At 42.4% G+C, this 15,359-nt stretch overlaps 1 protein-coding gene across 8 annotated transcripts in view; it reads left to right on the top strand.

The window, feature by feature from the left end:
• Nucleotides 1-15,359, top strand: part of MYO6 (myosin VI) — a 909,629-nt gene that overhangs the window by 440,400 nt on the left and 453,870 nt on the right. For all 8 annotated transcript variants that reach the window (XM_078648084.1, XM_078648085.1, XM_078648086.1 and 5 more), the window contains exon 12: nt 2,766-2,910. In XM_078648084.1, coding sequence (XP_078504210.1) covers nt 2,766-2,910 — 145 coding nt within the window. The remainder of the gene's footprint in view (nt 1-2,765; nt 2,911-15,359) is intronic.

Genomic DNA, 15,359 nt, shown 5'->3' on the forward strand with positions numbered 1-15,359 from the left:
CTTAAAAATTCCCAGTTCCTATTTTAAAGAATTGGATGAAATGATCCGGAAGTTTGTTTTGAATAATAAGCAGCCCTGGGTTAAACTAGCCACACTACAATTAGATGTAGCACAGGGGGGATTGGCACACCCCCATTTTCCAACATACAATCAGGCCTCTTTGATTAACCTGGTGTCACAATTAGGAGAGCAAAATTCAGTTTTTGATAACTTCCTTTTAATTCATATGCTGAAGGAAAGTGCCATAAAACTTCTAGCTTTTTTACGGTCACCAAAACTCCCCAAAAGGACCATATACAAGTGCTATTGGCATTAGCAGCAAGAACTCTGCTGTTTTTTAAATATCAATATATTCCAACATAACATGCTTATATTCCTATTCAAGATTGTGTTGCAGGACTCCACAAAGTCCTCGGGCAGGTTCCGGGTGTCATTGCATATCTAAAATATGAAAAATTGCTCCACAGAAAATGATATAGAGATATGTAGAGCAAAACGTTGTTTCCTTTGTACTATTCAATCATGTCGGTAGCAGACCCTCAAGTATATTTGACCTGGAATCTGGAACATAGAGTGTGAAGATGTATAATGCTATGTAGACTGAAATGTTTACCGTTAAAAACTCTACATGGCAGAAGGCAAAATTGGATCAAAAGAATGTGCACCTTAGGTTATAATTAGGGCTCCCGGTTTTCCTTTTAAACAGATTTTTACTTATAAATACAGACGGAAGACAAGTTTTCCTTTATCTGTATTTATATATAAAAACGGGAAAATACTAGTATATTTTGTCATTGACTTCACACACTCAACCATCTGGTGTCTCCCCCTCCTTAGAGGGTTAAGAGGTGTCAGCCCGGTTGAGACAGCATCCCCGCGCTCGAACACACAGCCGCACCCAAGTACTTCACGGGTCTTTGAAAGACCATTAATGAGGCTTTATTGTTCACCCCTCAGCCCCTGCCTCTTCACTCTGTCGATTGCTCCAGCACCCGTCTTTTCCTCGCAGACTGGGTTTTACAAGAGCAGATTCTGTGTTAGAGTGCCCGGTTTGCACCTAACTTTCAAATGTGTGTAGGATTCTGTATAATTAGGAATTGTGAGGATTGTGGTGTATAACAAGGGAGAAACAGTAAGGCAGTGCCTTGCAATCACCACAACAACTATATATAGCCCTGGCGGGAACAGCATGCCACGTGTCCTGTTTGTCGAAAAAGTTGGACAGAACACAGCCACAAACACATATGCAGTAAAAGTGCTGCTTCTTTTTTTGGATCCATTTCATTGTGGTGCTTCAACCTCTTGTCTCATTTCTCAGCGCACGCACAATAAAACTCTGTTTGTTTCTCGTTTTTAAAAAAATCTTATGTCGAAAACGTCTCTTAATCCCCTGCATTCCTGGTGGAGGGGGCTTTTTACCCCTTTTGGGCTACAAAAGAGGTGCCCCTCCATGTTCCGGCCGGGAACATGGGACCCTGCGTACTGGTTGTACTGTGCTGATCTAAATAAATACTTTATTACAATATTAAAGCGTCGACTTTACACAAAGTCCTTTGCACTCTGCTTGGTTAAGGCTTCTTGAGTTTGGCTGAAATTATATTTTTGACAAGCTCAAGTGAGCCAGTTTAAATTGCTCTAGTCTCTCCCCTGCACCTTTACACTTCACAATACCCAGCTATGCAAGGAGCGATGCTGGTTCAGGGGTTCCCACATTTAAAGCTTTTAAATCTCAAGAGATGGACTTTAAGGACTCTTTCAGAGGAAATTCTTATTAAACTTATTAAATATGATAGGTGTACTCCATGGTGGAGCTTTCTATCCTTTCAACCAAAAGGGCCAGGGTGGCTTCACAGAGCTCAGTTATTATTTGGCTCTCAATAACATCTGTCAACAATGAGTGTTTGCATTTTTCCAGTATGTTGTTACTTTTTTCAGGCAGCATATTACTGGAGTCTAGTGCATAATTTGAATTGAATTGCTTTCAGGTATTTATAGCGGGGCACTATTGGGTTACAGCTGAAGGCAGTGTGAGTTTCTCTCAGTGGGGCAGTAAGGTGTTCAGTGGGGGAGAGGATGTGGCACTCTGCCGATGGCAGAAACTGCAAGGCTCTGAGACAAATGGCTTGTGATAGCACTTTTAAGCATATTTGGGACATTCTGCAAATGGCAACGTTTTCAGATAAATGTATAGTGTTGACCAATAACAACCGAGCGCATGTGTGCATTCACAATTTAAATAAATGTGGAAAAACACTAGCTGTAGCATCGTCTTTTGCTTGTGACAAAAATAAATGTGGATAAATACAGAAAAAATGCCCAAAAAATAAATATGGATAGACGGAAATGGCAAAAAAATCAATACCATAAAACCGGGAGCCCTAGTTATTATGTTGTACAACCATTGAACATGTTATATTCACCTGTCCTGTCTTAACAATTCATCAACACAGATTTTTTTAAACCAGTTATTAAAAATATGGTGTTTCAACTGCAGTAGCGGCAATGGCGATGATAACTTTTCCAATTAATGAACTAATGTGTTGTAAAATGTTTACATTTTGTATCTGCTTCTTAAAGTTGTACTATGAGATGTAGTTTTGTTTATTATAGATCTCATTGTAAGATCTAAGTCTCTAATAAGAAACTTGAACTAACCTTGAACTTTGACTGAGGTGTGTGGAGACCTAGTTTTAATTTGATAGCGCTACTATTTTCGACATTATTAGGATTTATTATTTCAACGCGTTTCTTGATTTGATCACCAGGTGGGTGTACCCTGAAGAACAAATCTAGCCAGTCACTGGAATGCTGCTCGGAGCTGCTGGGGCTCGACCAGGGCGATCTGCGTGTGAGTTTAACCACTCGAGTCATGCTTACAACAGCAGGGGGCACCAAAGGCACAGTTATCAAGTAAGTAAGCCCTTGCAGAGTCTACCGCTGCATTGAGAATGGAAAAAGAATGCTGTTTAATGGGCGCATCTCGCTGATCAAGGCACCCTGTGAGAGAAAAGGGCGCCCTCGATCTGACCTCCAACTTCGACTGACACATCTATTGAATAAAGGAGCCCTCTAAACAGTTGATAATTCAAGGGAGCTTCCCGCGTTGTGCTGATTCGTATTTTTAACAGACTAGGTCAGTCAGTTTGACCCTTGTCCCTCCCCTCTATGATTGCTATTTTGGCCACAATCATGAAATGTAACGGATTCGAAGGGATAACTTCCCGTCACTACTAAAATGAAGTAAATCACTCAATGCGTTCAGGGCGGATTGTCCATTTGCACGAGCGGGCTAACGTATGCTGCATTGAATGAAGCCTTTGAGGCTGATCCCCCGCAGGTGTCCACACGTCTCATTAGCATCACTGAAGGTGGACTTCTTGCACTGAGAGGCGATGCATTTATACCTTCGTTGCGTCAACACGTTCCCGGAGACAAGTGAGCACGGCTACCCGCTCGCAGGCAGCGTGCAGGGCTGCGTGAGGGACATTCTGCCGCATGCACGTGTGAGCTGGCAGGGCGTGCTAATGTATGCAGCAGCGCTCTGTGTTGATAATAGGGTTGCTATCTGACCGCAATTAACTGGCCGAGAAAGTAAACTGATAATTACAAATGTAAGAACAAATCTAGAAGCAATTTAAAATCACGTTTTTCCCCACTTTAAGACATTTAACTTAACGCAGCACCTACAAAATGAATACACTTCAAAAGAATGATAAAGCTTTCTACACTATTCCGAAATTCATTGTGCATCTAAAAGCGACAAACTGCTGTTCAAGGGTCAGCTCCTGGCCTTTTCCAGAACCTCAAAACACAAACAAGTGGCAGCTGTTTTTCTCTGCGACAGGTGGCAACACCAACTTGATCCCATGCATCATCATTGCCTTTCTGACAGCCCTTCTCCTCTGCTGGTCGTCGGTTTAATGCTTTTCTGAGAGCCTCAGTGGGTTATCAACAGAAACAGTTCTTTACGTGAGAACATTAACAATCATATCGCTTTTCAATCCCAAATCCATCTGAGATAAGCCTGCTGCCAGCCAGTGCGGCGTTGTGCTTGTCTCCTCTGGCTGTGTTTTGATGTGGCATTGGTGATGACACGTAGAGTGGCGGATGATGGTCAGCATAATGAACTGCGCTTACCATCAAAATCACTGCAGCGATTGCCGCCCTTCAAATATTGCACGCTTGACTCAGAACCTTTCCATGTTTGTCCTTTTTTGAGCAGCAGGCTGTCAATGGCATGCAGTCCTCCACGATGTGTTTCGGTTGTACATATGAACAGTGCACAAGGCCTAAAAAAAGAAGTGGGGGGACGCTGAGTCACGACAGGAAGTGACGTCACGAAAGGTGGCTTGCACCATTAGACTCATTGCCTCCCTTCGCTCACCTCTTAGATGCTATTGCATCAGAGAAGCCAGCGTATGAGAGGCGTTCTGAATGAGCTCCGATCTCGCCCCAGAGAGGCCAAAGAGTGAATGTGTGAATTCATTTGCTCCAGTTATCGAGCTCCCGGTAAAATAAGTGGGGGGACGCCGTCCACCCGCGTGGTACCCCGACTCGAGCCCTGCATATGAACAAAAACAGTACTTATAAGGGGACTTGCATCTAGATGTGGGTGACTCAGCAAATGTACAGAACCACAATACGAGCCGTAATAATAAAAAAGAGTTCGTCCGTTTCGTTTGGACTAGCTTTCCACTCTTTCTATTAGGTAGAAAACAGAAAGTTTGCTTAAAATAACCTCCACCCACCAAGGTTTCCTTTGGCAGCATGCTTCATCGTGGGGTTCTTCCCGTCCCTCTGCAGAACGGGGCGTGCTGCAACCAACGAATACGTGGGAGCACTTTGATCATATACTGTGAAGAATGGGGAGGTATAAGAGTGGAAGGGTCTTATCTAATGAAAAATAAAGTTACAAATTCCTGGCTAAGTAGGGAAAATTATTTATTCTTTTCCCTGGCGGGTATGGTGAAAAAGTTGGAAATTGAAAGACATACAGTTCTGTGCATGTATTTCAAAGGTCTACATGTTTCAAGCCCTACATCAAGGCTTTTCGTCAGGACCACTTAATGATCCTTTGTGCCACTGCTATTGGAAAACGACTCTCATGCGAGTATCCTCAATGAGTAGAAATAAATACAATATACAATACCTAATTGGTAATGTTTCTTTTAGATCTGTATTAAGCCAAATTTTGGCCTCATGAGCTCAGACTGTGGAAGGGACGCTTCTAGTCCAACTTACTTCAAAGCTACTCCATTGCCTGAGGAGTTAGCCTGCCCGCGGCTCCAATGATGATACGAGCCGTCAATTTATTTGTCATGAAAATTTTGCAACAAACGTCCCATAAAATATGACAGTCCTCAAATGAAAAAAAGTTTTTTTTTTAGAACTTAGAATTATGAATCGCCCGTCTAACGATGATGCCATTAGTGAGAGCTAAGAGGCAAGGCAGCTGTCATGTATACCCTATGGAGGGCCTAAGTTTTTATTACGGATGAAGCAATATTAAAGTTTATTGCAACTTTTGCAAGAGAGGTTTTGATGCAGTACACATCAATGAAGTATTTCAAGGTGCTCTCAAATATGGTGTTAATGGAAAAGGAGGCATCGTGAAATAAGGTAATTTTATAGGATTATACATTTTGTCAAGCAGGGAAGCCAGCATTCACCTTAGGTTTCGTGGTTGTGTAATTTAGCCAGCAGATGACTATTTCTCCCTCTCCCTCCTTACATCAAAAGTTAATGCTTTGTCTTTAATACTTTGAGGAGCTACATGAATACTTTGTTTTACGAAATGTACATATTGCATAGTAAATCAAGTTGAAACGAAAGCTTTCTAGAAAACGATGAGTAGGATGAGGGTAGGCAGCAGAAACCAGCTTAGGAATCATGCAGTTTCTTATTCAGAACCCCGAATATGTACATTAACATTTCTGAAACAAAGGAGGCCCTGAAAACATTCTGTTACATGTGTTGGTATTATGTATTTAAAGAGTGTTAGTCTCTGAAAATTGTTTAGTCTATGACAATTTTCATTGTGTTTTAAAATGGTAACCACATGTTTTAAAATGTGTTAATTATCTTTGAATCTATTGGTTGATGAGTTATACAGAAAGACATTTTTATATATAAAAAAAATGGTTTAAAAAATAATGTATACTTACCTTTCATTTAAATCACAGTAAAATTATTTTGAAGTCAGTGTACATTCATGTAGGGAGATGCAACTACTGGTAGGATGAAGTGGAAAAAAGTTTTAATAAAATAAATATCCTTTATGGATTTTCATAGGATCAGTACACTTCACCGGTGTTCCAGTGTTTCATCCTATATCGTCTTAGAAACACAAAGAATACCACAGGGCGTATTGTGTGTTTCTCTCTCGAACCCCTGTTCCACACTTTTCTATTCTTAACACTCTCCTGGTCTGGATGAAACACCATAGGAACCACTAGGGACTGAGTAGGACTCAAACTTGTTGTCCTGACTAGACCCGACTACTAATCTATATCACTATTCACTCATTTCACAAGAACAAACTGACCCTTCAGTGAGCAACAAAAGGGTAGATTGAAAATTGGGGTGTGTCATAATCTTTCATAGTTGACTAAAGTTTTCAGGGCACTGTGCAGCATTTGTGTTGAAGACCCACTTTGCAGTTGGGAGACCTGGAAGCACACTGCTCGAAGGGTAGTGAAAGTTCAGCTAGGGTAAACTGAGCTGCAACAATGGTTCTCCTCAGTTCTATGTTGAACCCTTCTCCCTCTCGCCTGGCAGCAATCCATGCTTCAAACAGTAACCCTCACAGTAGGCAATTGAATAGCTGGTATGCTGCTATGCTATCAGCATACAGGGCAGTCTAACTCCTGTCTTGCACTTCTCAGCAACACAAGACTATCTGCAGTAATTCAAGTTTGGTACTGTCTTATGATGGAATGACAGCCAGTGTTTCAGTCCCTAGTGCAGATCATCTCTGGCTGCTCCTTGACCTTCTGCTCAAAGTACAGGTGAACTACTCTTATATTCTCAGAGAGTGGCTGTTGGAGAAATAAGTAGGTACACAGGATGGATACCGCACTTCAGCTATTGACCCAGCTGTATCTTGCTTAGCCGTGAATTAATTCTCATTGAAGCCAACGTCACATATACCCAAAGACCAGGTCCACTGGGCAAGAAAGACAGCTGCTGCTTCTGATATTTGGACACTCATCTTTGAGGATGTAGCTTACTTGTTAATGAAGTTGTGAGCTGGTAAAGTATCAATTGATCTTGAAATATTTTAACATTTGATCCATGGTTGCACCCATGATTAAGGATTTATTTTGATCTTGTGGGTATAACTCTTGAGGCCTGATCCCAAGTCCAATGGTAAATTCTGATCCCTACATAAAGACCCTTTTTCCTAGAGATATTAATTCTGAGATGTGCGATAAACACCGATTCTATACAACTTTCTCCTGATAAATGTTGGTCGGTCAAACCTGCAAAAATATATTAAGGGACAGACATGCATTAAATTCAGGTGAATGCCTAATCCAGTGTGAAAAACCGCAATTCTTCATGTAAAACATAATTTCCTATGATTTAACTTGCAATAGAATGCATTTTTCACACCTAACAAATACAGCACCCTTTGCTGGTATTTACTAGGTGCAGTAAATACCTTCCCTTTCCTGGCCCACACTGAATCAGAGCCAAAGCCACAATATACGTAGCAGGACTGATGTGCAATGGGAGTCAGCTGGAACTGTAGGCCAGGAGGGCTTTGAGAGAGGATCCCATGGATGATTGGTGGTAGAGTGCCCATTTTCACAGCCACTGATGATTGTGTACAGTGCTTCATTATCTGACATCGCACCACTCATTTCCAAGTGGATTCTGCAGCATGAATCCCCTAAACAAATATAAAAGCATGAGCCAAAATGTGAAAAGTTATTTTTTGCACCCCTAGACTGCCATTGCTGATGGAGAAGGGGGTGGTAGAGCGAAAACAGGGAGAAGTTAAAAAATTGGCCAGTCACAGGATGAAGCCTTGATTCTTGCAGCCCTCCAGGAACTACGCCAGTCTACTTGGAATATTGAAAAAAAAGTTTCTTCTATCAAATCAGTCATGAGCTCACTGCGTCAGTGTCCCACTGCAACTGAGCTGGACCTGTAAAGATGTGGTGGCAAAGGTTCTGATTCGAAGTGTTCAGTAATGGGTATTAAAGAGATTGGGGAGAGGGGCATGGCATGTTGCACAGCTAAGAGAGCTGCATTAGACTGAGCTCCACAGCCAGCTAGGCCTATTTCAGACACCTTCTTTGGCAGGTTCGCTGACCGGGCCAAAGGAGCTGATGGAGGCCTGATGCACCCCTGATATAGGTGATACTGCTGTGGACTCACTGGGGCCCCCCCACTACTTGTGCGGGCTGAGCCGTGCGACCTAGCCACGGAAAGCAAGCAGACCTCAAAGGCTCGGCCACGACTGGGGCAGCTAGTGAGCTTGAGACGGCCTTACCGGCCTTTGAGTTGGGTGGCTGCGGGGCGAGATGTAGCCCTGGAGTCAGCCCAGGGCCACATATGAGAGTTTTAGGGGTGTTGGTCACTTGGCTGGCCAAGGGACGGCTGACAGCCTGGCATGTCATGATAGAAAGGGAGTGTAACAAGGGACCCACAGGAAGGAACATGATGAGCCCGTAGTGTTTAGCACACGCAAATAGTTTATACAAATACCTGGTCTAACTTGAAACCAAACATGTTGCCACACGACAGCACCGTTTAGTTTAGCCTTATGACAGAAAATACATGTGACACTGGCAGGTCATTGATTTATAATCCTGCCCTTGCTTGGGATTGAGGCGCTGTGAGACAGTCACAATAGATACTGCCTGAAATGCTGCCAAACACAATCTCACCTCATACTGGAACATTTGGAAGGCAGTATCTCTTACATCCAAAGCACATTTTAAATAATTTTCTCCTGCTGTCAATGACGATGGAACAGCGTCATTAGATAACAGTTGTTGTTGAGGTTTATTCTCAATAATTTGTTCCTGGGTCCTCAGCATCCCATCCTTGTTGCCAATGTAACAAGGGACCCACGGGAAGGAACACGATGAGACTGTAGTGCGAAGCAAACACAAGTAGTTTATTTATATTACAAAACATCCTGCATACAGCATCTACTTTCCTTCACTATGCTCCTCCAACTCTCAATCCTACTGCTTAGGGTCACTATGACATCACTACATTTTAGCCTGTGGATTCCTATTCAGACCTAGACTTATATTAGAGGGCATGAGTCAGATACTACTCCATTGTATATACCATAGGGAGCTGGCTACGGCCTGGGACATACATGCCATCTTACACCACTCTGATTCTACTACTATTATACGGGCTGGTGAGGGGGGATTTTCATCTGGTCCTCAACCCTATATCAGACTCCTCCAGTGGGCTGGGCCCCAGACATTTACATGGGCTAGAAGCGATCACTGAAATTATGGACATTTGCCCCTTGTTAAGACATCTGGAGACACAGGCATCCCATGACCACTGAATTTTTCTTCTTCTCCCAACCCATTATTTCTTCTCTCGAATAGACTTCTGGCATGTAACTCCAGATGTGAGTTCATAGATGAAGGGCATGTCACATGACACTCTGACTATTCTGCGGTGGAACTGTGGGTCGCAGTGTGCTGGTCCTGGTCACACCTATCATGGTACTCTGGAGGTTCCCATCCGCATACCTTGCATGACCCTGCATTCCTGGAGGACTTGCAGACCTTCATCAAACAGTACTTTGACCTTAATAATGGTACTGTGTCATCCATTGCCACCCTGCAGTCCTTTAAAGCATACATCCGAGGGATAGTCACATGAATTTTGGGACCCCCTCTATGGTTAATTTTAATGACCGGGGATGAGAGAGGACAATACACAAAAACAATACTAATGATATTCCCCCATGGTCAAGTCATAATTTCTTGTGTGGCAAAAGCTCACAACATTAAACCGAGATCCTTCAAATTAATACAGGCACAACAAAATCCCTTCTTTCATTTTACTTATTTTATTTCTTTTTTCGTTAGTTTATCAAAAATATTTTTCCATTTTTTTGAATCTTTACTTATGTATATATCTTTCACAAACATTGATAGTGATCCAATTCATATTAAAATATACAGTGAAAATACAATGTATTGAGAACATAAAGTGCTTTACGATAAAACCTAACACCCTGTTTGTCACACACCAACCAACATACACACTTACTCATACATACCACTTAACAAATTTACAAACTCAAAAAACCATTTCTAAGGCTGAGGTAACACAGATATTATTTGTGCAATATCCACGCCAGGTCTACGCGCGTTTCGGTGGATTCAAACCACCTTCCTCAGGACCAAACCAGAAAGAGTTTCTCTCTACTCTCTGAGTGTGTGTACAGGGTACCTGCAATTACAAACAACATATAATATATCTATAACTAAACCTTTATTTAAAGAACATTTAGTTCAATCTCTTATGTTACATCTAACAATTACTTTATACACTAGTCTTAAAACATCACATTTCACCAACACACTAGTAACATCAAAGAGATAGAAAAAATATAGTGTGCCTGTAACTGAACTTTATTTGAAAGACCTTTAATCCAATCTCTAAAATTAAATCTGTCAAATTCTTTTGTACATTAAGTCTGAGACATCGTAATCCACCAGAAAACAAGTAGCGTCAAGAGGGTAGAGGGCTAAATCGTATTTTATAAGTATATAGGAAATTGAATTTAGTTGATCAAGGAAAAACATCCTAACGCTGCGACCACAGCCTCTAGCTCATTTTGGACATTTGGACAGCCCTCTACCCTCTTGACGCTACTTGTTTCTGGTGGATTACGATGTCTCAGACTTAATGCTTCAGTGCCATGTTGCAGACATACATGCCCTTAGGGCATGTATGTCTGCAACATGTGCACCCATACTCAATTGAGGGGTGCAACAGGGTGTACAAGTGACACCCTGCCACCCTTCAATGTTTTCCCCCTTTTACCGAATCGGTATTTACCGATTCGGTAATTGACATTCATTCCTATGGGCCTCCAGGCCCATAGGAATGAATGTCAATTACCGAATTGGTAAATACCGATTCGGTAAATACCGAATCTTAACGATTCAGTAATTTTTACAGAATGATTTGCTACATAGCATTTACCGATTCGAAAATACCGAATCGGTAAAATTCGGTATTTTCGAATCGGTAAATGCTGTTTACCTACATCTGGCCCTAAATGTTCATTATACTGTCACTATTGAACCTGAATAATAAAATACTAGCTAAGGCTATAGCTACTTCATTGGCCTTGCTGATGGAAGGGATGATCTCCTCGGCGCAGTTCAACTTTGGCCCTCATAGGACCAAAGCCCTTAACCTGTGGACCATGATTGTAGTATTGCACCAGCTAAACCCTATGTCAAGGCTGTCCCAGATCTCTTCGACAAGGCTTTTGGCCTCCAAGAATGTCCCTTCCTGATGGCGGTGGTATAGCAATTTGGCATCCCAGCTAGGTTTTGAGACCTCATACAACTTCTCTGTTCCACCTTACTAGCCAGGGTACATACTAATGACTTGAGCTCGGCTCCCTTCCTAGCAACCTGTGGCTCAAGACAAGGATGTCCGTTATCGCGGCTATTGTTTATACTTGCTATGGATCCCCTAGCTAGGAGATTTCAGGACTTCCATTTGCAGAGAGGACTGGCATTCTGTTCAGGTTGTATATTATTATCGATGCATGCTGACAATATAATTTTATTTGTCAGCCATCCTGGGAAAACCTATCCAACTAATGTGGTAGATAATGCAATATGGGGAGTATTCTGGGATCAGTGTCAATTGTGACAAAACAGATCTATTCCAATTGACGGACAATGTGGAATTATCAGAGCTAGAGTATGTGACCCGCTGGGCCACAGACCCTCTGGGATAGCCATATACAGGAACAGGGAGGAGATTGTCAGGCTGAAATATGGCCTGGCCATAGCCCAACTGCAACAAGTAAAGACCTGAATAAAACTACTGTTATCCCTGGCCGGGTGAGTGGCACTTCAAAATATGGTTGTCTTTACCAGGTTTTTATACCTCTCCTTCAACATACGTATTATTGTGAGCTAGAGGCCTTTTAGTTAGCAGCCATGGGACACTTTATCAGATGGTGGTACCACCCTGAATGTCGACTGCCATACATCATCCCCGAGAAGGAGCAAATCACAGATAGCCATATGGCATCATTGCTACTAAAAGTGTTGACCCGCCCTTGGGCTGAGATTGTCACCATTATGGCCACGACCTGGACCTGGAAGATGATGGCATTGATGAGACTTCCTCTGGTATCTTCCCCAGCTCCCAGACTACCAGATAACCCTCTCCTCCACTGACGAAGAAATTAGTGTCCTAAGTGCCTTGTTGCATACAGGCTTAACATAACTTGGTCACCTATACCCTAACAGCAATTTCCTGACTCATGACCAATTCTTACAATGTGGTGACAGGTCACCCCTCATTAATTACACATTGATGAGGCTTCGACAAATGGCTTAAGATTTCCTGAGGTTCCTGAAAGAACATCCGGAATTGACCCATTTATACCGATAGTTGAGTCCCCCTATGCAACTAGATAGGTCTCTTGACTCTACGTGAATGTACAGGGACACCACATGGGAGACTCATTACATAATAATCAGGCCTGGAAATGGGCATGCCGCTGCTCACAATCTAGATCCTTGTAATAAATTCACCACCGCAAGCTTTTAGATTATGAGTTTCTACATTGGGGTTATATCACACTTGCCAAACAGCTCAGGATATACTCGTCCAGACACCATAGCTGCCTGAGATGCAGAGCTGTTAGGGGGAATTTTTCCATTTATCCTGGACATGTGAATCTCTCTAAAGCATTTTTGGCATGAGATTTGCTGCACTATAACTGATATGGCTGCTAGCAGAATACCAACAGACCCAGAGCTGGCTCACCTAGGATCTGTAACGATGTGCCATCCCACACTCCTAGATATATGGCTATGGCATTACTGAAAGCTGAACAAAATAGTAGCCATATGCTGGTGTGGCACGCAGACCCCAACGATAAATGTTTGGTTACAAGACTTAATCACCTGTAATGACCGATCTGAGATGTATGCTTCTCTCCAGCCGGTCTAATCCAGACCCAAAATATCAGGGTCTTGCTCATTATGTACCTGGTGCAACACAACTTAAATAATCCTACTACTCAGACTGCCCTGCCCTTAGCAGACACACCTCTTTACTCTGATTAGTGCTATATGTTCTTTGAAGATCATTTTGAGGGCGTGTGCTTCTCTCTCCCCGTATGAAGAACCTGCTGTATACTCATTTCAGGGATATCGGTGCTGACCTTCCCGTGGCTTGAAGACCTGATGCATATTTTCTCGTGTATATGAAGTCATACACTGTACATTTTACTTACATAGTTGTTTCTTCTTCTTGGATGTCATTCTTACTCTGCACTGATTTGTAATAGTTAATAAAAAATTTAAATCAAAAGTGTCTGAGAAAGCACAACAATAGTTCAAAAGTGATGCTGTTTCTACTGTGGCCCGCATGGAAGATCAAATTGAATTCAGAAAAAAACATTAATGTGCTGAGAGAATACTAGTAGGGGTGCTGTTCTGAGAGGGTAAACCCATTAATGTCAACATGTGCCTTAACGTCTGAAAGGTATGCACTAAAACATACAGGCTAATCTGCATTTCCTACAAGGGCACGAAGGTCCTGCCCTCAAATAACTACAAGACAAGTGTTAGAAATTTGGTTCCTGGTTGACTGTGATGCGAGTCCTGGGTAAGCAGTAACCACAATCCTAGTCAGGGTAAGTCACAAACACACCCTAAATTAAACTGTGCTCACCCTTTGGTAGCTTAGCACAGAGCATTCATTCTTAACTTAAGAAGCAATGTGTAAAGTATTTGTGCAACATTTCAGACAGTAAAACAGTGAAAACCCCACACAAAAAAGATCCACGTTAGACAAATAGAGTTTGATTTAGTGAGCAAAACAAAATCAAAACAACAAGAATCCAATATGTTGAAATGGAGTTGTGAATTTTTAAAGAATAAACTGTAATATAGTGCTTAGAAGCATAAAGCATCAACCAGGGACTAGACCGAGTCCCTGATAAGTCGAGCTGAATTATTACCTTCTCAAGAATTGTGTCAAGAGTTCTGTTTGTGGGCAAGAAGTTCTCTGGGAGCAAGAACGCGTCACTGATGGTGGTCCGCAGGGGACGAAGAGCCCTCAGGCCTTGCAGACTGCGATACTCACTCTGTGAAGAGACTAACTTGCGGCCGCTTGCACTAGATCTTTGTGCAAGCGATGAGCTTCTGGAGTTAATGGGCCCGTTCGCATTTGCGAAGAGCCCAAAAGCTTGACATAAAGAGCAGAAAGACCACTTTCACGGGCCTAAGACCTGAGAGGCACCTTTTGGGTGACAGTACCTCAATGAAAATGGGTCCAGGAGCTGTGTGGAGCATGAGGCTTAGATCAGGAGGCCAGCAGATTAACCCTTTAAGTCACTCTTTGGTCCTGGGTTCAAGATGGGCTCCAGGCCCAGTTTTTCTTCCCCAGCCAAGTAGGCAGTAGGAAACAGGTCAGCACAGCAAGGCATCAGCTCCTTCAGAGTACCAGAGCAGCTGAGTGGAGTCCTTTCAATAACACAGCAGTCCTTCTTTCTGGCAGAGTATCCATAAGTCTCGAAGTTGATGAGGGGAAAAAGGAAGCCTCTTTAGGGTGTGGTCACAAGTCACAAACCACCCTGCTGTGGTCATGCGCCGTGGTCGCAGGTCACAGACGCAACACTTCACTGAGGAGCAAGGAACAATGATATGAGATGACAAAGATCACATTTGAAGTGGCATTTTATTTGTTAAGTCTTAAGTACATCAGAAAATGCATTTATTAATTGATCAGCCTGAGCAATGAAAAGTTTGAAAGTCTGACTTCAATCTGTCAGGATTAAAAAACGCAAGTTCACATTTATTATGTGCAAGAGCCTAGAAAACAGGCTGGAATGAGGACCTGTAAAACGGTATAATTGAAATCAGTAGGCGATTCAAAAAAGGCTCAGAATACATTCTATGAAAACATAGCGCCTACAAATGTGCTTTTCTGAAGAGGATTACCCATGCAAGTTTAACATTCCAAAGAGATCCAAGGTACTGAAGCGGTGGTGTCTGAGGTCCAGTACTAATACCAAGTTGGACCTTTAAAGTGCAGAGCACTTCAAAGACATAGCTTTGAAGTGCACAGAATCACTGCTTCTTGCCCTGTCTCCAGACTCACTA

Source organism: Lissotriton helveticus, chromosome 6 (genome assembly GCF_964261635.1).
Source record: "Lissotriton helveticus chromosome 6, aLisHel1.1, whole genome shotgun sequence".
In the NCBI taxonomy this organism is placed as follows: Eukaryota; Metazoa; Chordata; class Amphibia; order Caudata; family Salamandridae; genus Lissotriton; species Lissotriton helveticus.